The sequence below is a fragment of the Sorghum bicolor genome, chromosome 4, assembly GCF_000003195.3.
Source record: "Sorghum bicolor cultivar BTx623 chromosome 4, Sorghum_bicolor_NCBIv3, whole genome shotgun sequence".
NCBI lineage: Eukaryota > Viridiplantae > Streptophyta > Magnoliopsida > Poales > Poaceae > Sorghum > Sorghum bicolor.
The window spans coordinates 12,274,120-12,301,117 of record NC_012873.2 but is presented as its reverse complement, the minus strand read 5'-3'; the positions used below and the strand labels follow the sequence as shown (position 1 = coordinate 12,301,117).

The 26,998-nt window shown below is 43.4% G+C and overlaps 1 protein-coding gene across 1 annotated transcript; it reads right to left on the bottom strand.

Moving 5' to 3' along the window:
- Positions 2,408–5,948, bottom strand: LOC8059058 (zinc finger BED domain-containing protein RICESLEEPER 2). Its single transcript, XM_002451860.2, has 4 exons — positions 5,631–5,948; positions 4,186–4,656; positions 3,722–4,071; positions 2,408–3,516 (listed from the first exon to the last, which is right to left on the bottom strand). The coding sequence occupies exons 2-4, from the start codon at positions 4,638–4,640 to the stop codon at positions 2,858–2,860; spliced, it is 1,464 nt and encodes a 487-aa protein (XP_002451905.2). The 5' UTR covers positions 4,641–4,656; positions 5,631–5,948; the 3' UTR covers positions 2,408–2,857.

Sequence of the window (26,998 nt, the reverse complement as noted above, 5' to 3'; positions counted from 1 at the left end):
GAAGAAGAAGCAAGCTCTTGTGATAGTGATGAAGATGAGGAGATGGCTCTTCTTGTCAAGAGATTTGGCAAGTTTATGAAGAAGAAAGGCTATCGGGCAAGAAGGAAGAAGAGCTTCTCAAAGAAGAATGACCATTCCATGAGGTGCTTTAGATGCCATAGCAAGGTTCATCGCATCGCCAAGTGTCCTTGTGATAGTGATGATGAAGATGCTATCAAGAAGAAAAGAAAGAAGCAAAAGAAGAAGCAAGAAAAGAAGGAAGGCTCAAACAAGAAGAAGGGTGATTCCCATGTTGCAACTTGGGATAGTGATGACTCCTCAAGTGATGATGAGAGCAATAAGAAGAAGGGGCATGCTAGCATTGCAATTCAAGGAAAGCGCTCCATCTTTGACACTCCATCGTGCTTCATGGCTAAGGCCACTAAGGTATCATCCGATGATGAGAGTGAGCATGATAGTGATAGTGATAGTGATGATGATGAACCAAATAAAGATGAACTAATCACTATGCTAGAAGATTGCACTCATCACTATAAAGAAACTAGAAAGGAGTGCAAGGCCTTGCTTAAGGATAAGAAAACCCTTGAGCAAGAACTTGATGAGCTTAGAGCATCTTATGAGAGTCTAAAGGAAGACCATAAGAAGCTTCAAAAGGCTCACACTAAGCTTGAAGAAGCTCATTCCTCTCTAGTTAACAAATGTAAAAATGAGCCAACTAAAATTGAAAAAGCTAAAACTTGCAACATAGGCATAACATGTGATATCTTGAGTAAGCCTATTGTTCAATCTGCAGGCGGGGCGAGTTGTGGACTGCCCACAAGCCACTAAGCTGGCCACCAAACTATAAAGCGGGTTATGCGGAAGTCCGCTGGCCGCAAGATGATTGCCACGAATGTCCAGTGGACTATGCGGACAAATATTTTAAGCCAACTAATATCCGCAACCAGGATGATCACATACAACAAGCGCAAGTAAAATAACCACGTACAATAAGCACATATAAAGACAACTTTATACAACTTACATGCCACATATTAAAACAGCTTTGTACCACATACCAAGATAGCTTTGTACCACTTAAAGAAAGCACGTATTGACTGAATAATATTTATAAGAGTATAGGCAATTAAATTACAAGAACATAACAACAGCCAACAAAAATCATTGTATTGAACCCTCCATTTGAGCAAGACCGATCCTCTCCATTACCTAAACTAAATTTTTATTCTAAATGATCCTCTTCTTCATCTATATCCTCTGTTGTCTTGAAGTTACTATGGCCTGAAATAAGAAATGTGTATTAGCTTCTATGTGGTAACATTATGCATCAACTTAATGAAAAAAGACTACTAAAAGAGTATCTTGATTGTCTTAAGTTAGCAGTCTAGCAGACAAGTTGAACCTGTGGTATGGAAGTTAAACTTTTTGGTTCCAATAACAACCTGATTATTTCTACTAAGTGCAACAAGAGCAGCCAACATTAGCTTAGAATCAATTTGAAAATCAGCAGACTATGTAATGGTCTGTCCATTCAAAGCATAACAACCACAAATCCACAATTATTGAACTATGTGGAGATTTGTAAAACATATTCACTAGACTAACTTAGAAAAATTATATCTAACATCAGAACAACTAGATACAAATCAGATCATCTTGACTAAATTGGTGAATAGTAGGACCCCTTATGGCTAGTTAAGCACAATTGAAAGAAAACATACCTTTCGCTCTCAACCAATCTTGGAGACACACTAGCGCTTCTATATTCTTGCTTGTCAGCCGGCTCCTGTACTCACTAACAACTCTGCCTGAAGTAGAAAATGCAGATTTAGAGGCTACCATTGATGCAGGTGCTGCAAATACATCTCTGGCAATACGTGAAATTATAGGGTATTTAGCAGAATGCATCTTCCACCATTGCAGAACATCAAGGCTCTTTTGCCGAGGGAAAAGATCATCTTCGTAATACACATCAAGATCATTTTTTGCTTTCCTCCTTTTCTGCTGTGTAAGGTGTTGTTCCCAGTCTGTCCAATCATCTTCATCATCAGCAATCTCATCAATTTGTCTTGACTGTGAGTTATTTTCATCAGGCAATGTTGTTGAATATGCAGAGAACAAATTCTTCATTGTTGTCTTCACTTGTTCTGTGTATCTGGAACCTTTCTCACCAAAACCCGCAGCCAAACGAAACGCTACAAAACCGAACTTAAACCTTGGATCTAAAACAACCGGAACACAGATTTGCAGCAAAGATAGGTCCCAATACTTTTGAAACTTTTCTTTCATCTTGACTGCCATTGTTGCAATGGAAGAATCTATGTTTGAAGCCTCCTTTTCTAGTCGTCTTTTAACCTCCCAAAGGACATGGAAATAAAGGTTGGCTGTTGGGTACAGTGTACCTACAAAGTATGTCTGCAAGTGCCCATTCTGGAGCTGATGGATTATCTATGTAACTCAGATCCTGTGAGTCTAAAGCTTCAAATGCTGTTCTATAATTCACTGCAGACTTTAGCATTAGATAAGTAGAATTCCATCGAGTAGGTACATCTAGAGGAGGACGCTTCTCACATGATATACCAGCTTGAACAATGATCTCCTCAAATCGCTCCTTACGAGGTTGTGAGCTTTTGATGTACTTGACACTCTCTCGAATGTGAGTAATACCATTGTTAAGCATCTTAAATCCATCTTGGACGATAAGGTTCAGAACATGCGATGCACAACGCATGTGGAGAAGATCACCATTTGCGACAACCAGCTTTCTATCTAAAAGATTTTTCTTCAAGTAACCAACCATTTTGTTGTTGTTCTTTGCATTGTCTAGTGTAATACTGAAAAGCTTATGCTCTAATTTTCAATCCTGTAAGCTTTTCAATAAAGCACTGAAAATTGTGAAACCATCATGTGGTGAAGCAACCATACCAAAGCTTATAATTCTTTTCTGCAATTTCCAATCATTGTCAATAAAATGACAGGTAACACACAAATAACCTAGATTTTGTACTGATGTCCACATATCAGATGTTAGACAAACCTTCGAATCTGTATTCTTAATAATTTCTCGAAGGGATATCTTTTTATCTTCATATGACCTCACCACATCCTCGGTGACTGTAGTTCTAGACACTATTTTGAATAGTGGGTTCAAAGTACCAATGAATCTCTTAAATGGTGCATGATCCACTAAACTGAAAGGTAACTCTTGTAGAACAATGAAGTTAACCATCGCTTCACGAGAGACATCTTGGTCAAACTTCCAGTTTTTCAGAGTAATTGCATCAGGGGACAGAGAACCCGTAGTCATATTCCCAACCATCTCATTCATTCTAATGCGTTCTTTGCATGTCTCTAAATGCCTACGACAAGTGCTTCTACCAGTCTCTCGGTTTGCAGGAAAGATAACCAAACAGTGAATGCATTTTGCTTGTACAATTAAATTTCCATCATAAATTGGTTCAAACTCTTTCCAGACAGAAGATCTAAGTTTGTGCCTTTTAGTTTTTCTTGATGCATCTACATCATAAGTGAGGAAGTAATGATGAGAATAAATACAACTGAATAATACAAAACTGCAAACTGTGAAATATTGGTACATAACAAGAACTAGGCATGAATTTATAGCAGCATCCCATAAAATTTCTTTAATATAAGGCATGAGCAATCACAGGAGTAACGACAATAAATGGTTAACATGAAAGAAAACAGAAGTTAATCTAACCTGGGACAAGAGAATTGGAAGTATCCATTGTTGCATCATCAGGAGAAGCTGAAGATGAGGACATTGTAGATGGTGATCTATTTATTTCATCTAATGGCAATCCAGTGCCTCTCACAGAAGGATATCTCAACCTTGGTGACAATAGGTTCCTCTTTAGTTGAGGTGACCTCATAATCTGCACATGCGACCTAGGGGACTTCCTTCGCTTTTCTGTTGGGGGCTTTAGTGCATTCCTGCCAGTCGCCTTCCATTTCGATAACAAGGATTTCACCGCCTCCGGTGCGGCCACGCCTCTTGAAGCTGCAGTTTTTCCTACTTCTTGACCAACCTGCTCTCTTGGTACAGTGCACCTAAACCAATATAAAATGGACTTATCAGCAAGAAGTATTGGACAGAAGAGTAGTACTGGACAGAACAGTAGTACTAATTAAATCAATATAAACTCATTTTAAAGGGATGCTTACACAGGTAGCTGAGATTCAATTTGTTGCAAAGGAAGCAATGCAGGATGAAGTTGCCCTCCATCTTGGGATCCACAGATTTGCTCTTCATTAGTGGGTTGGAAGTGAAAACCTGGGGGCACGTCCGTAGGCTGGTGCAACTCCTGCTCCATTGATGATGGCCCGTCCCTTATCATAGAAGGGGACCTCAGGTGTTTGGCTCTAGAGTGGCGTATCCTTGGTGATACTAGCACCCTATTCATTAGCGGAGACCTCACAAATTGCACGGGCAAAGCAGATGACTTCTTTCGCTTCTCTGCTGGAGGCTTTGGAGCATTATGAGCAGAAGATGGCTTTCGTTTCATCAGCAATGACTCTGTCACATCCACACTCTTTAAAGCTGCATGCTTACTCATTTGTTCCACTGCTTCATGACCAATCAACTCTTCTTGCACAACCTCAGATTGTAGGGTCGCCATCTGAACACTAGCACATCTGGATAGAATAGTATAATACAATAATATGTTAAGCCAAGATAAGTTGGAAATAGTGAAGCAACAGTAAATTGGTAAAAAATACTAATTGTTTAGGGATCAGATGTTAGAAATAAATAGTGTCTTTCGCACTTCCAACCCTAACACTTTCTTACAAAATTTATGCTTCATATTTTCATGATTAATTCATTTGTCACTCACAAAATACTATTTCTTAAACTTTCATAGCAACACGTGAGGTATTCACCTAATTTAGATAAAAAGTAATTCGACATTTAGATAAAAAGTAATCCTCCCTGTAGTGTAGTGTGCAGGCGATAGACAGGATCTGTATCTGCATGGCATGAGGCATGACCTCATGGGCCATCGGTGGACACTCGCCAAGCAGAGATTGAATCGCACAAGAAATACAGACGGCAAATGGACGACGAGTTGTCTCGCTAAATAAAAAATAAAGTTCACAGGTGTTGCCTCGCTAAATATAGATGCAAGCTCCTAGCGACTATATCACCAAACGTAATTAAGTCATTTAACAAATGTATCATCCGACATTTTGGCACTAGCAAACAAATAATTTGGAATATCTATCACTATTCTTTAGAATAACACACATTATTTATTTCTAAATAATAAAGCACACGATTGATTTCTATAGAGGATAATGGAACACCAGTACTAGACTACTACTACGCACATGAGCATATATCAGTAATTCTACAGAGCACGGCAAGAGCATATATCAACTACGCACAAGAGAATGGAGCACTAGTCCATAGCTGCGAGAGCATATATCAACTGATTTCTACCAGTGAGAATGGAGGGTTAGTACTAGTACGCAATATGCACATGCGTGCATCAGAGATTCAAAACATTCAGAACTCTACAATCTGCTCCACTACGTATCAGAACATTCAGACATTCAGAGATCCAGACATTCAGAACAACCAAAATCGAAGGAACCGAGCAAATCCTTACCCATATTGATTTGTGTGGAAGACATTGCAGGACGATGAATGCACATCTGAGATCTAGCGCCGTCCCAATCTCGCAGAAGTTGGCGCCTGGATCTTGGAGGCATCTTGGCCCCCATCCTCTCCTGCCTCCTCTTGCTCCGCCATGGAGGAGCTCAAGCCGAGGACCACGTTTCCGCCGCCAGCCACGGCTAGAACCGGTGTTCCCATCTGCGATAGCAGCTGAGTTCACGTCTTCGAGAGGATAGCGACGCACGACTCCACGCTACCGTGACGGCGATAGCGGTAGGGTTCGGGAGGGTGAGGTGCACTTGTTGCGGGTCTTTGCGGGTTCCTGCGGATTCTGGCTTTTGGCCAACGGGCTTTGCGGGTTAAACAATAGTGGGCCACAAAGAAATCGCAGCTGGGCCACAATAGCCACGAAGCGAGAGTTTGCGGGGCGACCTTGTGGGTTGCGGTAAGAGCCCGCCCCGCCTGCAAATTGACCTATTGTTATTGCTTCTACTAACCCTTCATGTAGCACATCTACATCATCCTCATCTAGTAGTGATGGTTTCACTTGTGACACCACAATAAAAGTTGAGAATGAAATTCTCAAGAAGGAGGTGAAAGAGCTCAATCACACCTTAGCCAAGGCTTATGGTGGTGAGGACTGGTTGCTTATGTGCTTGGGTAGCCAAAGAGCTTCTCTCTACAAAGAGGGATTGGGCTATAACCCCAAGAAAGGCAAAGCCGCCTTTGCTCCTCACAAGACTAGTTTTGTGAAGGACAATGGTCGGTATTGCAAACTTGCAAGCAAGTTGGTCACTTAGAGCAACAATGCATGAACAAGAAACCCAAAGCTAATGTATCCTCAATTAAGCTTAATTCTTTCTATGTGCTTACCAAGGATACAAAAGGTGTTCATGCTAAGTTCATTGGTGCACCATGGATGGGCTCAAAGAAGAAAGCCATATGGGTACCAAAGAGCTTAGTTGCTAACCTTGGAGGACCCAATCAAGTTTGGGTACCTAAAAAGAATTGATCTTGTCTTGTAGGTCAATTACAAAGCCGGAGGAAGGCATTGGGTGCTTGATAGTGGGTGCACTCACCATATGACCGGAGAGTCTTGTATGTTCAAATCAATTGATACTAGTCAAAATGGTGGCTTTGATTCAATCACCTTCGGCAACAACAAGAAAGGCAAGGTCAAGGGGCTTGGTAAAATTGCTATCTCAAATGACATGAGCATATCAAATGTGTTGCTAGTTGAGAGCCTAGATTTCAATCTCTTGTCAATTGCACAACTGTGTGACCTTGGTTTCAAGTGCATCTTTGGAAGTGATGATGTTGAGGTTGTTAGTTTTGATGGATCAAACTTAATATTCAAAGGATTTAGGCATGGTAGCTTATACTTGGTTGATTTCAATGATAGTGACACTCAATTGACATCATGCCTAATTAGCAAATCAAGTTTGGGTTGGTTGTGGCATAGAAGGCTTGGTCATGTTGGAATGAAACAATTGAACAAACTATTGAGGCATGACTTAGTTAGAGGCTTAAAGGATGTCACCTTTGAGAAGGATAAACCATGTAGTGCTTGTCAAGCCAGAAAGCAAGTTGGAAATGCACATCCTAAGAAAAGTGAAATGAGCACATCAAAGGCATTTGAGCTATTGCACATGGATTTATTTGGGCCAACAACATATACTAGTATTGGTGGCAACAAGTATGGCTTTGTGATAGTAGATGACTACACTAGATACACTTGGGTGTTCTTCCTCTATGACAAGAGTGATGTTTGTGATCTATTCAAGTCTTTTGTCAAGAGGGTGCAAAATGAGTTTGAAACCACTATAAAAAAGATTAGAAGTGACAATGGTAGTGAATTCAAGAACACAAGAATTGAGGAATTGGGTGATGATCTTGGCATTGGACATCAATTCTCTCCAACATACACTCCTTAATCCAATGGTGTAGTTGAAAGGAAGAATAGAACCTTGATTGATATGGCTAGATCAATGCTTAGTGAATACAATGTTAGCCATTCATTTTGGAGTGAAGCTATCAACACGGCTTGCTATTGTAGCAACCGTCTCTATTGCCATGGGAAGCTTGGGAAGACACCATATGAGCTATTGAACAGAAGAAAGCCTAACATTGCATACTTTAGAGTGTTTGGTTGCAAATGCTATATTCTCAAGAAAGGCACTAGATTGAGCAAGTTTGATAAGAAATGTGATGAAGGGTTCTTACTTGGTTATTCCACCACAAGCAAGGCATATAGAGTTTGGAACTTGGCAAGTGGCACATTGGAAGAAGTCCATGATGTTGAGTTTGATGAAACCAAGGGATCTCAAAGTGAAGCTCAAAATCTTGATGATGTGAGAGGAGATCAATTGGCAAATGCAATGAAGAACATGGATGTAGGTGACATAAGGCCAAGGCAAGTTGATGATGATGGTGACATTCACATGATCAATCAAGAAGTGCAAATTGATACAAATCAAGCAAGTACTAGTGGCTCTCAAGATGAGGATCAAAATCAAATTCAAGCTAGTGGAAGCAATCAACTCCCAATACTCCAACCTACAAGCATAGCAAGAGATCATCCACTAGATCAAGTCATTGGTGGTATTCAAAGTGGTGTGCAAACAAGATCAAGGCTAGCATCCTTTTGTGAGCACTATTCATTTGTCTCATTTGAAGAACCAAAGAGAATAAAAGATGCATTGAAAGATTCCGATTGGGTAAATGCCATGCATGAAGAATTGAACAACTTCACAAGAAATCAAGTGTGAGAACTTGTTGAGAGGCCAAAGAACTATAATGTGATTGGTACCAAGTGGGTCTTTAGAAACAAGCAAGATCAAGATGGTGTAGTGGTGAGAAACAAAGCAAGATTAGTAGCACAAGGCTACACTCAAGTTGAAGGTCTTGACTTTGGAGAAACATATGCATCAGTTGCAAGATTGGAGGCAATTAGAATATTATTAGCCTATGCTTGTGCCCACAACATCAAGCTCTATCAAATGGATGTGAAGAGTGCATTTCTCAATGGATACATAAATGAGTTGGTGTATGTTGAACAACCTCCCGGTTTTGAAGATGACAAGAAACCCAACCATGTGTACAAGCTCAAGAAGGCATTGTATGGTTTGAAGCAAGCACCTAGAGCATGGTATGAGAGATTGAGAGATTTCCTTCTCTCTAAAGGGTTCAAGATGGGAAAGGTTGACACTACCCTCTTCACCAAGAAGCTAGGCAAGGACTTGTTTGTGTTGCAAATATATGTTGATGATATCATCTTTGGATCAACCAATCAAGACTTTTGTGAAGAGTTTGGAAGAATGATGGCAAATGAGTTTGAGATGTCCATGATTGGAGAGCTTAGTTACTTCCTTGGTCTTCAAATCAAGCAAATTAAGAATGGCACTATGGGCACAAATGATCAACTAGGTAGTGATGCAAGTGGCAACATGGTAGACCAAAAGCTATATCGGTCCATGATTGGAAGTTTGCTCTATGTCACCGCATCAAGGCCGGATGTGATGTTTAGTGTGTGCAAGTGTGCAAGATATCAAGCTTCACCAAGGGAAAGTCACTTGAAGCCAACCAAGAGGATATTGAGGTATCTTAAGGGCACTCATGATGTTGGATTATGGTATCCCAAGGGGTCTAACTTTGAACTGATTGGATATTCGGACTCCGACTATGGTGGATGCAAGATTGATAGAATGAGCACAAGTGGCACTTGTCAATTGCTAGGAAGATCTCTATTTTCATGTCACACCCGGATGTAAAAGAGCATTCGAGTGCCAAATCACATGTGCGCCAGGATCTCAAATTCACACACATGGACCGACATCATCAATGGTACAAAACACAGTGTTCAATCGAATTACATAAATGAGAGTAAATATACCATTATTACAAGCCAAATGTTTATCAAAGTGCGAAGGGGAAACATAAGCTAAACTGTTCCATAAATAAAAGGGAAACTAGACGCCGACGCAGCAGGTCCACCTTGCCACAGGAAGGTCGACGGCAGAACCACACGAGCCTAACAGCCAAGAGTCTCAGGGTAGTCCTCAGGGAAATCGCAATTGTACTCCTGATCGTCCGAGCAACCTTTAATGATTATAGCAAGGGTGAGCTCGGACGATCAGGAGTACAATTGCGATTTCCCTGAGGACTACCCTGAGTCTCCTGGCTGTTAGGCACGTGTGATTCTGCCGTCGACCTTCCTGTGGCAAGGTGGACCTGCTGCGTCGGCGTCTGTTTCCCTTTTATTTATGGAACAGTTTAGTTTATGTTTCCCCTTCGCACTTTGATAAACATTTGGCTTGTAATAATGGTATATTTACTCTCATTTATGTAATTCGATTGAACACTGTGTTTTGTACCATTGATGATGTCGGTCCATGTGTGTGAATTTGAGATCCTGGCGCACATGTGATTTGGCACCCGAATGCTCTTTTACATCCGGGTGTGACAGAAGTGGTACCAAAGCCGTGTTGACCGTAGGATCACGCAGCCTAGTTAGAAACAGCCGTTTAGATTGTCCCTTTTGGGTGGAATACACCATTGGATCTATTAACTACCTTACTAACCTGTCACATTAGACTTTATCTATTAGCTTTATCTACTTACTTTTACTAACAGTTCAGTTTTATTCACTCTACTTCCTGCATTTATTACCTTGTCATCATTTATTACTTCCTGCTTCTCATATTGAATTTATATTCTTGTTTCAACTTTTATTACTTATTATTTGAACCTTTCTTGTATACCTTGTCTTTTATTATCATTCTACTCATATTACCTTCTTGCTCCTTGTTTTTCATTTATTACTTGAATTATGTTTTATTTCTGCCTTGACAATAAATTTCATTACCTTGTTTTTACTTTATACCTTCATTACTTGCTTTCATATCTTACCATAAATACCACCAAAGTTCATATTGTCCATCCATTGTATAATCTTGGTTCATCTTCATTACACATACACTTTTACTTTCATTTATGTTATTCATTTATCTATCAATGTCATGATCTATTAACCGTTTCCTGCATGTCTATGATTTATGCATAAGTAGATGACTCGCCATTTGACCTGCCGTAAGAGCGTCATTCGTTTCCGTCCCGTTCAAGCTGTGGAGTTCTCGTTGACTGGTCGCGTGGATAACATCGTGTTCTAGCCTAACCAACATCTTGATGACGGTGCTAACCTCCAAGACGCGGAACCCTATGAAGGACAACAACCACCTCAAGCTCTGGTAGTGCATGGAAGGGCGCCTTGCTGGGCGGCTGGAGGAGATGATCCCATCGGTGATGACGATGACATGGATGATGATGATGAGGATGCACCTGGAGGACCCGGTGGACCTGGAGGTCAAGATGGACTTTTCGCTGCTGATGATGGGTGGATTGTGACAGTCTGCACAAGGGATGGTGGAGAGTGTTTCTTCCACAGCAAGCTGAAGCGTATCCTTGACCAACAACTAGGACATGGCATGTTCTCAGTGGAGTACCGCAGTGAGCACTGGAGTCACCCAGACTACCCGGCGTACTGGAAGGTCTGGGCACACGTCGGCAGGCCTAACCCGACGCTGAGGGCACTGAGGATCATGTCCATACATGAAGCTGTGGTAGAGAGGTCTACCCAGATGGCGGGCATTAATGATGCTGCTCGTCAGGCTTTCTACGCATACCGTGATCACTTCTTCGAGGAGATCAGCCAGGACGAACGTCGCTACTACCCTCGCCGTCGCCGTGGAGAGTTGGCGATGACTATTGCTTCCACCACTGAAGAGCAGGACCCCCGCATGCACAGGACTGTCAAGCTAGTGGCGGTCACTAACACTGAGCTCAACAGTTCACTAGTGGAGCTGAAGCAAGTCAGGAAGGAGCTGGATGACACCAGGAAGAGGATAGCGCAGCTGGAAGCTCAGATCACTGGAGTGCCACCGCCTTCACCTAAGTGGCCTGCTTTCTCTCCGCCCCGTGAAGATCCTGCCTATGGAGATGCCAACGCTCGTACTACTATAGAATAGGAGCTATTCCCAGCTTAGTAATTAATAGTGCCACGCTTAGAACGTTAGCACGATCTTAGTTATGCGAGTCTAGTGTTTAGTGGTTTTGCTTAGTGTGCTTTGCTTGGTCTGTGTGAGAACTTGATTTATTATTGTGTTAATGGTGTGATTTGGTTCTTTGTAATGAGTGCGATGAGTTGTGGGTTATGTCCACAACGCATCAAGAACAAGATTAAGTATTAAGTTTATATGAGATAGTTAGTTTGGGTTATCATCGGTCTCCTTTATTTGTGCTTTATCATATTTCATATCGCTTTATCTTATTAGTCTTACTTTATCATGATCAGTTCAGTATCTATATATTACATCTGTTATGAGTACTGTGTTTATCAACTGAAAAAGGGAAGTGACTATCAGCTGGTTCACACTTTGAGGAAAGATTATTACTTTGCAGTTCACATTACAGCTCAGGTTTACACATATGAACTACATCTGATTTTATTATATTATTTCTATACATCAGATGCCTGTCAACACCAGAAGCAACACCAATGGAGGAAACAATGGGCAGTCCAACAACAACAACAACAACAACAATGATCACAACGGGACTAATGCCAACCCTCCTCCTATGAATCAGCCCATGACCATAGAGCAGTTGATGACTATGCAGACTCAGCTGATGCAAGGGATGACACATATTATGAACAACATGCAGCAGAACCAAAATCAGAATCAGCATCAGAATCAGAACCAGCATCAAGGAGGTAACAACGCGTTTGCCCCACCTAGGGACAAGCGTGGAGAGTTCATGAAGGGACGTCCACCGTTCTTCTCTCACTCAGCTGACCCTATGCAAGCTGAGGATTGGCTTAAAGCTGTGGAGAAGCAGCTGGTCATTGCTCAGTGCAATGACAGGGAGAAGGTTCTGTATGGCTCTGGGCAGCTTCAGGGAGCCGCACAGGACTGGTGGGATTCGTACTGCTTCGCACATCAGGACCCGGATACTATCACTTGGGATGAGTTCAAGGTCGCCTTCATGACTCATCATGTGTCTGCTGGATTGGTGAAGCTGAAGAAGAAGGAGTTTCTATCTCTGAAGTAGGGCTCCATGACATTTTGTGAGTACCACGACAAGTTCACTCAGTTGTCGCGGTATTGCCCGAATGAGGTGGAGAACGATGAAGACAAGCAAGATCACTTCCTGGAAGGTTTGAATGATGGTCTGTCCTACATGATGTCAAATGTCAAGTATGCCAGTTTCCAGGAGATGGTGGACAGGGCATTGGTGCTTGAAAGCAAGCGCCGCAAGATGGAAGACAAGAAGAGGAAGTATAACTCCTCTCAGCAGCAGGCTAGTGCCAGCCGTCCCCGCTACAACAACCAGTAGGGCCCTCAGTCTCGCCCTGCATATCAGTCAGGCAACCAAGGACCGCAGCAGAATGTCAGGTACAGCAATCAGAGTCAGCAGACGAGCTAGCGCTACAACAACAATCAAGTGCAGCGCCACGCTAGTCAGGCGCCTCGTCAGAATGCCCCAGCACCATCAGGCTCTCGCCAGAACTCCCAACACTGTCCCAGCAAAGCCCAATGCCAACCCCACCCCCACTGGAAATACCTGCTTCAAGTGTGGTCAGCTTGGACACTACGCGAATGCTTGCCCCCAGAGGCAGAAGAACAACAATGGAAGGGTGAATCATGTGAAGCTGGAAACTGCTGAGGAGGCTCCCGATGTGGTAGTTGGTACGTTCCTTGTCAACTCTTGCCCAGCTACTGTTTTGTTTGATACTGGAGCATCACATACTTTTATAAGTGCACAGTTTGTTGAGAAACATAGTATAGCCACCTGTACCATGCAAAACACCATGATAGTTAAATCACCTGGGGGAAAGATGCATACTAATACTTTGTGTCCGGGTATGAGCATTAAAATAAGGGGGGTAGATTTTCCTGTCAATCCTATTGTGTTGGGTTCAGAAGGTTTAGATATGATATTGGGAATGAGATGGTTGTCCAAGTTTAAGGGTACTATTCAGTGTGCTGAGAAGTCAGTTGCTCTAACAGCACCTAGTGGGAACAGAATTGAGGTCAGAGTTTCTATGTCACCTAGCAGTGAAGGAATAGTCTACCATGTGAGCAGTGGGTCAGTAGAAGATATTCGAGTTGTGAAAGAATTCCCTGATGTGTTCCCAGAGGATTTGCCAGGTATGCCACCTGAACGTGAGATTGAATTTGTTATTGATTTATTGCCTGGTACTGCACCCATATCTAAGAGACCTTATAGAATGGCTGTTAATGAGTTAGAAGAACTTAAGAAACAACTAAGGGAATTACAGTCTAAGGGGTATATCCGTCCTAGTTCCTCACCTTGGGGAGCTCCAGTTATCTTTGTAGAGAAGAAGGATGGGACACAGAGGATGTGTGTAGACTATAGATCTTTGAATGAGGTCACAATTAAGAATAAATACCCTTTGCCTAGAATAGAGGACTTGTTTGACCAATTGAAAGGAGCTTGTGTGTTTTCCAAGATAGATCTGAGGTCAGGTTATCACCAGTTGAGGATTAAACCTAGTGATATTCCAAAGACTGCTTTCACCACCAGATATGGACTTTATGAGTTTACAGTTATGTCTTTTGGGTTAACTAATGCTCTAGCTTACTTTATGTATCTGATGAATAAAGTTTTTATGGAGTATTTGGATAAGTTTGTGGTAGTCTTTATTGATGATATCTTGATCTACTCCAAGACTGAGGAAGAACATGAGGAACACTTGAGGCTTGTGTTGCAGAAATTGAGGGAACATCAGCTCTATGCCAAGTTGAGTAAGTGTGACTTCTGGTTGAAGGAAGTGTCTTTTCTTGTTCATATCATTTCAAATGGTGGAGTTGCTGTTAGTCCGAAGAATGTGGCAGATGTTCTTAAGTGGAGTCCACCCCAGACTGTTGGAGAAATCAGAAGTTTTCTTGGAATGGCTGGTTACTATCGGAGATTCATTGAAGGGTTTTCCAGTATTGCTAAGCCCATGACTGCTTTGTTAGAGAAGGGTAAGCCATTCAAGTGGAATGAACAGTGTCAGGCTAGTTTTGAGGAGTTGAAGAAGAGGTTGACTACTGCACCAATTCTGACTTTGCCTGATGTGACTAAAAGTTTTTCTATCTATTGTGATGCTTCCAAGCAAGGTCTGGGATGTGTGCTGATGCAAGAGGGGAAGGTGATTGCCTATGCATCTAGGCAGTTGAAGAAACATGAGGTGAATTATCCAACTCATGATCTTGAGTTAGCAGCAGTGGTCCATTCACTGAAGATCTGGAGACACTATATTCTGGTTCATAAGTGTGATATCTACACGGATCACAAGAGTCTGAAATACATCTTCACTCAGAATGACTGGAACCTAAGACAGAGAAGATGGTTAGAGTTGATCAAGGATTATGAACTGGAGATTCATTACCACCCTGGCAAAGCTAATGTAGTTGCTGATGCTCTGAGTAGAAAGAGTCAAGTGAATATGTTGGAAGCCACAGAGTTACCGATGGAACTACTGGCAGAATTTGAGTATCTCAATTTGGGGTTTGTTGCTAATACCCAAGGTACTTCCATGGACATAGAGCCAACTCTTGAGCAAGAGATCAGAAAAGGTCAGAAAGAGGATGAAGAGATCAAAAAGATACTTAAGCTGCTAGAGGAAGGTAGAGCACCTGGATTCAAAGTTGATCAAGAAGGAATTGTTTGGCACAAGGACCGATTGTGTGTGCCTGATATTCAGAGAATCAAGGATGTGATACTGAAGGAGTGCCATGAATCTGCTTACTCTATTCAACTAGGAGGTACTAAGATGTACCAGGACTTGAAACAAAACTTTTGGTGGCCTGGTATGAAGAAAGATATTGGTGAATATGTGGCATTGTGTGACACCTGTCAGAGAGTGAAAGCGGAACATCAGAGGCCAGCAGGGTTGTTGCAACCGTTGAAGATACCTGAGTGGAAGTGGGATGAGATCAGCATGGACTTCATAGTGGGATTGCCAAAGTCTCAACGAGGTTATGACTCAATATGGGTTGTAGTAGATCGATTGACCAAGGTAGCTCATTTCATACCGGTCAAGACTACCTACCGTGGGGATCAGTTAGCAGAGAAGTATATGGAACGGATTGTGTGTCTGCATGGGGTCCCTAAGAGGATTGTGTCTGATAGAGGTACACAGTTTACATCAAAGTTTTGGGAGAAGTTACATGATGCTTTGGGGACCGAGCTCAGATTCAGTACAGCTTATCACCCTTAGTCCGATGGTTAGACAGAGAGGGTCAACCAAATAGTGGAGGATATGCTCAGGTCTTGTGCTTTACAGTATGGGGATAGTTGGGATACTAGTTTGCCCTACGCCGAGTTCTCCTATAACAATAGTTATCAGACTAGTCTTAAGATGACTCCTTTTGAAGCCTTGTATGGAAGGAAGTGTAGGACTCCATTGTTCTGGAACCAGACTGGTGAAAGGCAGGTGTTCGGCCCTGATTCATTGAGGATAGCCGAAGAAAGAGTTCAGTTCATCCGACAGACTCTGAAAGCAGCTCAGTCTAGACAGAAGAGTTATGCTGATGTGAGACGAAGGGAACTTGTGTTTCAGGCAGGTGATTACGTATACCTGAAAGTGTCTCCGATGAGAGGTCTAAAGAGGTTCAATGTCAAGGGAAAGCTAGCTCCAAGATATGTTGGTCCTTTCAAGATTTTGGAAAGGAAGGGAGAGGTGGCTTATCAGCTTGAGTTGCCTACTAGTTTATCCAATGTGCACAATGTTTTCCATGTCTCCCAATTCAAGAAATGCTTGAGAGTGCCTGAGGAGCAGTTGCCACTAGAGGAACTGGATTTACAGGATGATCTAACTTATGAAGAGAGTCCTATCAAAGTCCTGGACACAGCAGAGAGAATTACCAGGAGTAAAACTATCAGGATGTGTAAAGTACAATGGAAACACCATTCTGAGGAAGAGGCAACCTGGGAAAGAGAAGATGATCTAAAATCCAAATACCCTCAGTTATTCCCTGGTTCATCGTAATCTCGAGGACGAGATTCTTTTAAGGGGGGTAGGTTTATAACACTCCAAATTTTTGAATTGCAAATTTAGTTTAAATTTGATTTAATTTTGGCTTAGTTTGAATTTTTGGGAATTAGTAAATACTTTACAAAATTAAATAAAATGAAATATAAGGTAGAAACATGTTTGCTTTTTGCATTCATGCTGCTGCATAATTTTTGCTTGATTTACATTTATTTGCTTGTGTTTATTTGAGTTTTGGAGCCTAGAAAGGAAAATAGGAAAAATTTGTTCTGTTAAAAAAAAGGGCAAGCGCCCTCTCTGGGCCGGCTCCTCTCCCCAGCCCAGCAGCCGCGCCCTCCCCTCTTCCCGCTTCGGCCCAGCCGCGGCCCAGCTGCAGCGCAGCGCCCCCGCCCCAGCTCCCTGCCGCCCGCTGCCATCGACGGGTGGGCCCCACCTGTCAGCGGGGTGGTCGCCCCCAACCTCCCGTCCGTTTCGGACGGGGAGTCCGCCGCCGCCTCGGCCTCCGCAAGCCCGCGCCCCGAGGTTTGCCTCTGGCTTTAAATAGCGCCGCAACCCGCCCGCACGCGCCCCTAGAACGCTAGCCTAAACCCTAGCTCGCGACGCCACCGTTTTTGCCGAATCCGAGCCGCCGCCGTCGAGCCTCTCTCCGCCGCCGTCGAGCTTCTCATCGCCGTCGTCATCTCGCGGAGGTGAGGCCTCCATCGCGCTCGTCTCGCCGAGCCGCGCCCGCCCATGCCCTCAGCTCGACCAGCCGAGCCCTGCAGCGCCGCCACGGCAAGCTCCCGCCCGCCGCCAATGGCGCCGCCGCCTGCGCCTCGCCCGCTCTGGCGCGCGGTCCACCGTGGACCGCGGCCTGCCGCCCCCGCACGGCCGGTCCACATGGACCCGGCCCGTGCCGCCGCCAGCGCACGCCCCGCAGGCGCGGTCCACCGTGGACCGCGGCCTCCCGTGCCCCGCGCGCGCGGTCCACCGCGCACCCGTGGAACCGCCAGCCCGCCGCCGCCACGTGGCCAAGCTGGCCACGCACCCGCGCCGCCAACTGCTGCTTTTGCGAAAAAGCCCTCGCGTTTCTTCAAAATTAACCCGCCATCCTATGCAGTTCAAAAATAATTAGTTTTATGCCCTTAGTTTTGCGGTTTAACCCCTGGCTTGGTTAGAATTTATAGTTTTAATCCAAAATGCTTTTTAATTCAGTTATAATTAGTTTTAATTACGAAAAATAGTTCAGCTTATCTACAGAAATGCCACCCAACTTGTTTTAGCCATAACTTTTGCATCGTAACTCCGATTTAGGTGATTCTGGTCGCTATAGTTTCGTTTCGTCGAGTAGAATACAGTAGTGCAGTTGCTTTCTGTTTTCGCATGCTTTGGTGTACTGTTTCTGATTAAGCTTGTTTGCTTGCATGTATTGTTCCTATGATTGATGATTGTCGTGTATAGCCAACGAGACGTTCGTGAAGGAAGAGGTTCAGGATCCCGCTGAGTTCGAGCAACCCGACAACGATCAAGGCAAGTGCAGACACCGTTTGATCATTTTGAACCTAATCATTAATGTCTTTTACTTTATATATGCATGTGTCCAATGAATGCAAACCCTAAGGACATGACTAGCTTTACTTACTATTCCTTGTTCACCTGGGGTTATGTATATGGGTAGTCTAGGCCATACTAGATTTGCTTAGCTGCTCTACTCATCTTAAACATATGCCTAAACAAGTAATAATCTCTACTCAACTTGATGCTTAAACTGTGCTGAAGCTTTGGTCACTGCGGTGATGGCGATGATGGATGCTTACGAGCATCGTGATGATGGTGGTGACAGGGGGAGCGGGTACCGTTGGTGGTCCGGTTTGCCGGGCATACCCGTCTCTGCTCTCCGTAAGGACTTAGTCAGGGAGCGGCCCCCTGGGACTTACAGTGCAGCTCCAAGCTATATGGCTCTGGCTTGACTAATTAGCAGGACCTCCACTAGTAGGGTGTTACTTTCCGGGTAGGCGTGAGGAAGTAACTTGGGTAATGAATATTAAGTTGTCGGTTGATCGCTACGCCATGGCTATGGGTACCGACTGCCGAGCGCCCCGGCAAAAACTTGCGAGTGGCATCCTATTAGTTGGATCCTGTGAAAGGTGTCGTAGTGAGACCCTGCCTGCTCACCTTGGTAGTGTTTTGGGGAGTCGCGACCCCGGGCAAATGGGAATCACGACTTGGAGTGAAAGTGCACACCTCTGAGTGTAAAACTGATATATCAGCCGTGCTCACGGTCACGAGCGGCCCAGACCCTCACTTGATGAGCAAATTGGATTCACTGGATACTTGGAGATGGAGCTTGGCGAGGTTGCTACCTCGTGTTTTGGCGAAATGGCTATTCCGTGTTGGCAGGATTGCTATCCTGTGTTAATAATTGGGGTTAATCCCTGGACTACTATAATTATTAGGATAGTCATTAAAAAGATGCTAATTACTACTTACACTAATAAGGGTTGGGTTTATGCTACTCATAATTAGTAGTAGGTTGTTCTAATAATAGTCATAATTAAAAGTGATCAACTAAAATGCTACCGCAGTCAAACCAAGTCAGCTTTACCTTGTTTTAAGCCTTGCATGTCATTACTTTCTGTCTGTGCTTGCTGAGTTCGACATGAACACACCCTTGCTATTTCCCCCACACCCCCAGTGTGTGGTAAAGTGCTGCTCAGAAGAAGGATAAAGACATCATGGAGTTTTTCTAGAAGCTTATGAGAAGTGCTTGGCGTACGGAGCCCCCCAGTCAACCGTCCCTAAGAAGAATGGAGCCAAAGAAGTTCTAGCTACTGTTTCCGCGTACTCTGACGTTTGTAAGTGTTAATATAAATATATTTTCCGCTATATATAACATTGTTTCTGATATTTCTATTCTTTGTTGTATGTGTGGACTTCCTGGGCACACATATGACGACTCTGGTCTTATTTTAAAAGCCAGGGTGTGACATTTCATGGTCATCAAAGAAACAAAATAGTGTTGCACTATCAATCGCCGAGGTCGAATACATTAGTGCCGGTAGTTGTTGTGCACAATTGCTTTGGATGAAAGCTACCTTGAATGACTTTGGAATCAAATTCAAGAATGTGCCTTTGCTATGTGAAAATGAGAGTGCAATTAAGATGACACAAAATCCGGTTCAACATTCAAGAACCAAGCACATTGACATAAGGCATCATTTCATAAGAGATCATCAATAAAAGGGTGATATTAGCATTGATAGCATTGGCACCGAAGATCAACTAGCCGACATCTTCACAAAGCCACTTGATGAGAAGAGATTTTGCAAGTTGAGGAATGAGTTGAACATACTTGACTTCTCCAACTTGAGATGAGTGCACCCCCACATTTACATGACATGCCTCTCCTCCAACAAAGCAAGGTAAAGTTGGTTGACATAGCATTCATACTTTGCTAAGGACATGATTAGAACATATAGACATGTTTGCATGACAATAGGCTCATTCAAGAAAATCAAAAGGATTTGATGTATGTATGGTACCACTATTGCTTCTATGTTTGATTGATCTAGTGGTAGCATATGACATGATTGTGAGCTTGCAAGCCTAGTGTTGAATCTAGAATATGAGCTTATGATGTGTAATTCAACATGGTCAAGATAACCCTTATACTTGAAGAGGTGTGAAAAAGCTTGTCCTTGGATCAAACCGAATTACATGTCTTAGGCAAGTGATCTAGATTGAACAACAATTTGACCCTCACATTGATTGACTTAATTCTCACTAAAATTTGAACCTTTGTGGTCATTGATGACAAAGGGGAAGAGAAACAAAGATAAAGTCATAAAGGGGGAGAAAAGTGCTTAAGGGGGAGAGATAACTTTTGGAAAATTAAATTAAAACTTGAGCACACAAATAGGGGGAGCAAGCTCATGAACCATTTGTTGCATTTGTATGTGCACTAACATAATGAGGTGTTGCATTGCAAGTTTAAATATACTACTCTTGTTTGATTGGTGCTTGCTAGATATAAAACGTGAATGATGCTTTGAATTCTAGCATAGAGTTTTATTTTCTTGTGGTATCTAGACATATAATGTGATCTCACGAGGTATCTTGAGTTTTTGATGTATGTCTAGCTACATTGGTGCTAAGGATGGTATATTGGCACCTTCGATTGGTATCACGCTTCAAAGGTCCATTCTATATACCTTAGCATCATTTTGGTAGTAATAGATCTCCCAAAACTCTAATTCATGCATATGTGCAAACTTGAACCAAACTCTTGGAAGCACATATGTAGGGGGAGCTAGTACTACCAAAACCGAAATTGAAATATTTGTCCAACCTTGTCTCATGATTAAAATGCTTTGGACAAGCAATTCAAGTTCATTATGATTTCATTTCATATCTTTGTGATTGTTGTCATCAATTACCAAAAAGGGGGAGATTGAAAGCCCAAGTTTGGTTTTGGTAATTAATGACACCAAGTTGCTAATGCCTTGTGTTTAAGTAATTTGAGTTAGGCATAGCAATACATGTGATGAAGGTGCATGGTGGCATGGAAAGGTGGCCACATGATCACAAAGGGATGAAGCATAAAGTGAAGATCATGGTGATAGACGAGGAGCAAAGTGATCAAGGCAAAGGTATAAACATAGGGTTTTACTTTTGCCGGTCTAAGATGAGTAGAGAAGTGATTGACAGGGTTTAGGATAGATAGCCAACTATCAAGAGGGGAAATCACGGTCATCTCTCGAATCAAGTGCTACTAGGTCCATATCTTGAGCATATGCATTAGGATCTAGTAAAGTGCTAACTTAACTCCTTTGGATTAAAATGTTTGTGAAAAGCTAACACACTTGCACTTTGGTGGTGGACACTTGTTGGTGTTAGCACATTTACAAAGGAGGTGGAGTTCCTAGGGTTGAGAGGGGTTTGGGTTCCTCTCTCCCTCCCGCCGAGCTTGCGAGGCCGGATTCGGCGCTTTTGAGAAAAATAAGTGTATATTTTCTATTGCGCTGGTGGGAAATTTTAAGAAGTCGCGGGAGTGTTTTCTCAGTGAGAAACACTCACCGAACACTGAGTGCGGAGGCACCGGACGCTCGCCTCAGAGTCCAGTGTGCTTGACCCTGCTAGGGTTGAGCACCGGATGCACTCTGAGAGCGTCTGGTGGTTAGCGTCCGGTGTGAGGGCGTTGTGCGACCCTCTCTGCGCATGGGTCCGGTGAGCACCGAACGCTACCGGTGCTTAGCGTCCGGTGACCCTGCAAGTTTGCAACCCTCTCTGCGCATGGGTCCGGTGAGCACCGGACGCTACCGGTGCTTAGCGTCCGGTGACCCTGCAAGTTTGCAACCCTCTCTGCGCATGGGTCCGGTGAGCACCGGACGCTACCGGTGCTTAGCGTCCGGTGACCCTACGTTTTGCAACCCTCTCTGCGCATGAGTCCGGTGTGCACCGGACGCGTCCGGTGTGGACCTGCAGAGCGTCCGATGGTGCGCAGGTGACCGTTAGAATCTGACACGCGAGATTCCTGAAGGACACGTGGCCTTCCCGTGAGCACCGGACGTAGGGGGTCGAGCGTCCGGTGCCCCCGTTTTCAGCCCAGTGAAAGTGGCCAACGGCTAGTTTCTTTGAGGGGCTTATAAATAGTTGGTGGCCGGCTTTGAGGGGGTTCTCTCTTGCACATTTGATTACTTGAGACATACATTGAGCTACAGAATACTCCCTCCACTCATCTCCTTGCTTGATTGCTAATCCTAGTGAGATTGAGTGAGATTCAAGTGCATTGCTTTGAGAGTTGCATATAGTGGCACTTGATTCTTGAGTTTGCTGTGGATTTCTTGTTACTCTTGGGTGTTTCCAGACACCCTAGATGGCTTGGAGCAGCGGTGGTGTTGAGCTCGTGATTGGAGATTGTTTCGAGCCTCACCAAGTGACTTGTGAGGGGTTCTTGAGCCTTCCCCGCGGGAGATCGCAATTGGCTACTCTAGTGGATTGCTCGTGGCTTGGAGGATCCCCATCTTGTGAGTGGATGTGCGGCACCCGCTGAGGGTTTGTCTTTGGATTGCCAATTAGCTCGTCATCCATCAAGTGGGTGTATCGCCACAACGAGGAGTAGCTTGCCGGGAAGCAAGTGAACCTCGGTAAAAAATCTTGTGTCATCTCTTGCTGAGGTTTCTCTTGTGATTGTGCACGTGATTGATTGGGTATATTTCTACTCTACAACGTCAGTATAACAATCACTCCCCTCTCCTTTACCTTTGTGTATACCTTGCTAGTTGTGTAGCTTGTTTAGCTTAGCTTTCATGTTTAGGAGTGTAGCAAGCTTCTAGTTGTGCTTTCTTGTTGTAACTAGTGTTTAGCTTTCTTGCTAGACTTGTGTAGGTGGCTTGCATAGCTTAGTTGTGCTAGTGCTAGAATAGCTTTGCCTTTTGTTTTACTAATCAACTTGTCTAGTTGAAGTTTGTAGAATTTTTAAATAGGCTATTCACCCCCCCTCTAGCCATTTGGACCTTACACCTGCACAGCACCACCGGACGCTCTACTGCGTCACACCGAACGCGTCCGGTGCTCACCGGACTCGTGCGCAGAGAGCTCCGCAAACTTGCACGGTCACCGGACGCAAGCCACCGGACGCACCCTGAGTGCCGGTGCTCACCGGTCAGAAACTCCTTGCGCGCACTCGCTGACGTCACGCACCACCGGACGCTCGAACAGAAACCGCCTAGCGTCCGGTGCCAGCGTCCGGTGCGCTCTACACACTGAGTCAAAGACACCACACCGGACGCTATGGACCAGCGTCCGGTGCTGCCAACACCAGCGTCCAATGAGTTTTTCTTAGCGAGAAACACTCCCGCGACTTCTCTGAAATTCCCACCGGTGCAATAGAAAATATTCACTTAATTTTCTCAAAAGCGCACACCCCTCTCAACCCTAGGAACTCAACCTCCTTCTTAAAGTGTGCCAACACCACAACGTGTAAACCAACATGTGCACGTGTGTTAGCATTTTCACAATCATTTTCTTCGAAGGAGTTAGCCTCTCAACTTGCCACACCACTCGATCCTAACACGTATGCAAAGTTAGATTGCTCAAGTGGCACTAGATGACTGATATGCAAACAAGTTTGCCCCTCTTGATAGTACGGCCATCTATCCTAAATCTGGTCATAAACTTCTCTACACACCTATGACTGGTGAAATGGAAATGCCCTAGGTTGTACCTTTGCCTTGCGCTTTCCATTCCATCTCCTCCAATGTTGATGCAACACATGCACCAACCAATCACCAAATGATATGATACACTTCATATCATCACGTGACCGTATTGGTTCATCGATCTTGACCTCACTTGCTCTTCACCGTTGCCTCGGTCCATCGGCGCCAAGTCTTGCTCAAGCTTCACCGTCACATGCGGTCCCTCGCTTCAAAGCCTCCGACTTGCCCTTCACTCTTGCAATCGATGCATCAAGTCAAGCCTCATCTTGATCTTCTCCACCTTGGTCACATGACTCCATGTCATGTCTCATATGCAATGAGCTCCTCCATCATCACATCATTACTTGTGGACTAATCTCCTGTGTATCTCACATAAACACTATTAGTCCACCTAAGTTGTCACTCAATTACCAAAACCAAACAAGGACCTTTCACTTGTAGACTTCATATTATTCCTGGAACTGTTGACTTTAGTAATCATAGTTTGGTTGTCACAGTTCATGGATATAGCCGGTATTGGGTTTTCAACTACCGGTAAAACAAATAGGAAATCACGTAGCCACTCAGCCTCAGCCCCAGTAGTGGCAAGACTTCTAGGAAACAGCACCACCTCCAAGCAGGAACACATATCCGCTCATGGCATAAAGCTCATCAGCATTAGAGATCCAGTTGGCATCACAATAGCCTTCCAGCGCTCTAGGGTTTTTGGTATAGTGAATATATACCGTAGGACATAGTCCCTTTCAGGTAGCGCAAAACTCTCTCAAGAGCACACCAGTGATCATCACTCGGTTTTGACACAAATCGACTCAGCATGCTCACAACATATGAAATATCAGGTCTCGTTGCACACGCAAGGTACATAAGCGAGCCAATGATCTGGGAGTATGTTAATTGATCCCTTGCTATTCTTCGATTTTTCCTCAATAGCACACTAGGATCATAAGGCGTGGGAGCAGGATCATAGTCACTAAACCCAAAGTGACTTAATACCTTTTCCACATAATGGGATTGTAACAAAGTTACCCCACCATCACCTTCTCTGATAAGCTTGATGTTAAGAATGACATCAACTTCTCCCAAATCTTTCATATCGAAATTACTCGATAGAAGTTTCTTTATTTCCTCAATCACATTGAGATTAGATCCGAAGATCAAAATGTCATCAACATAAAGGCATAGCATAACAACCTCACCCCCACCATATCGATAATACACACAAGTGTCAGCTTCATTCACAACAAAGCCAGTAGCTATAAGTGTACTATCAAACTTTTCATGCCATCGCTTAGGTGCTTGCTTTAGGCCATATAATGACTTTAACAGCCTACACACCTTGCTTTCTTGAGCATCCGCAATGAACCCATCTGGCGGATCCATATAGATCTCCTCATCTAACTCTCCATTAAGGAAAGCCATCTTAACATCCATTTGATGAATGATAAGACCGTATGAAGCTGCCACGTCAATCAAAGTGCGAATTGTAGTCAATCGAGCGACCGGTGAATAGGTGTCAAAGAAATCTTCCCCCTCTTTCTGAGTTATCCTTTGGCCACCAGCCTTGCCTTGTACCTCTCAATTGTACCATCAGGCCTAAGCTTTTTCTTGAAGATCCATTTGCAGCCTATAGGTTGACAGCCATACGGACGGTCAACGACCTCCCATGTTCCGTTGGACATAATAGATTCCATCTCACTCCTTACTGCCTCCTTCCATAAGTTAGCATCAGAAGAGGAATATGCCTCAACAATAGTGGTTGGCGTGTCTTCCACAAGGTTCACTATAAAGTCATCACCAAAGGATTTTGCAATCCTTTGTCTCTTGCTCTTTCGAGTGAATATAGTGTCATCCACCTCAGGGATGTGCATGTGAGTCTCCTCAGCATGATCTATAGGAATAGACAATTCTTGCTCATGGGGTATTATAGTCTCATGACTTGTTTTACTAGGTGTATTTTTTATGGGAAACTTATTCTCAAAAAATGTAGCGTCTCTCGATTCCATGATAGTATCAACATACATATCAGGCACATCAGATTTTATAATTAAGAACCTATATCCAACGCTTTGGAAAGCATAACCAAGGAAAACAAAATCATCAGTTTTAGGTCCTAATTTATGCTTCTTGTTGATTGACACATTCACCTTTGCTAAACAACCCTAGGTGCGTAAAATGAAAGATTTATTCTCTTCTTTCCCATTCCTCGAATGGAGTGATCTCTTTGTTTTTAGTGGGAACTCTGTTTAGGACATGACACGCGGTCAAAATTGCCTCACCCCACCATTCCTTGGATAATCCCGCTGTATTTAACATGGCATTCACCAACTCTGTTAAAGTGCGGTTTTTCCTTTCAGCAATCCCATTGGATTGTGGTGAGAATGACAATGTCCTCTCATGAATAATACCGTGTTCCACACAAAATTCATCGAAATCATTTGATAAATATTCTCCACCTCTATCAGACCTTAAATGTTTTATTTTCCTCTCTAGTTGGTTTTCAACTTCAGCTTTATAGGCCTTAAAATAATGGAGCGCTTCATCCTTTGTTTTTAAGAGATACACATAGCAAAATCTGGTGGAGTCATCTATAAATGTGATAAAGTATCTTTTACCGCCTTTAGTCAAAATACCATTTATTTCGCACAAATCGGAATAAATAAGTTCTAGAGGTGCCAAGTTCCTCACCTCAGCAGCCTTATGAGGCTTGCTGGGTTGTTTTGATTCAACGCATACATGACACTTAGATTTATTGACCAAGTTAAATTTAGGAAATAAATTCAGATTCGCTAACCGCATAAGATAGCCATATCTTGCGTGACAAAACCGTGAATGCCATAAATCTGACTCATGAGAAATATCAACAGAATTCACTAGTTTATTACACACATCATGTAGAGATAAGCGGAACAGACCTCCGCAATCATATCCTTTGTCAACAAAAGAACCATATTTCAACATGACACATTTATTAGACTCAAGAACTACGCGATATCCATCACGACATAACAATGAAGAGCTAACAAGATTCTTCTTTATTCAGGGCACATGTTGCACGCTGTTCAATGGCACCGTCATCCCCGAAGTAAACTTCAGAATGACCGC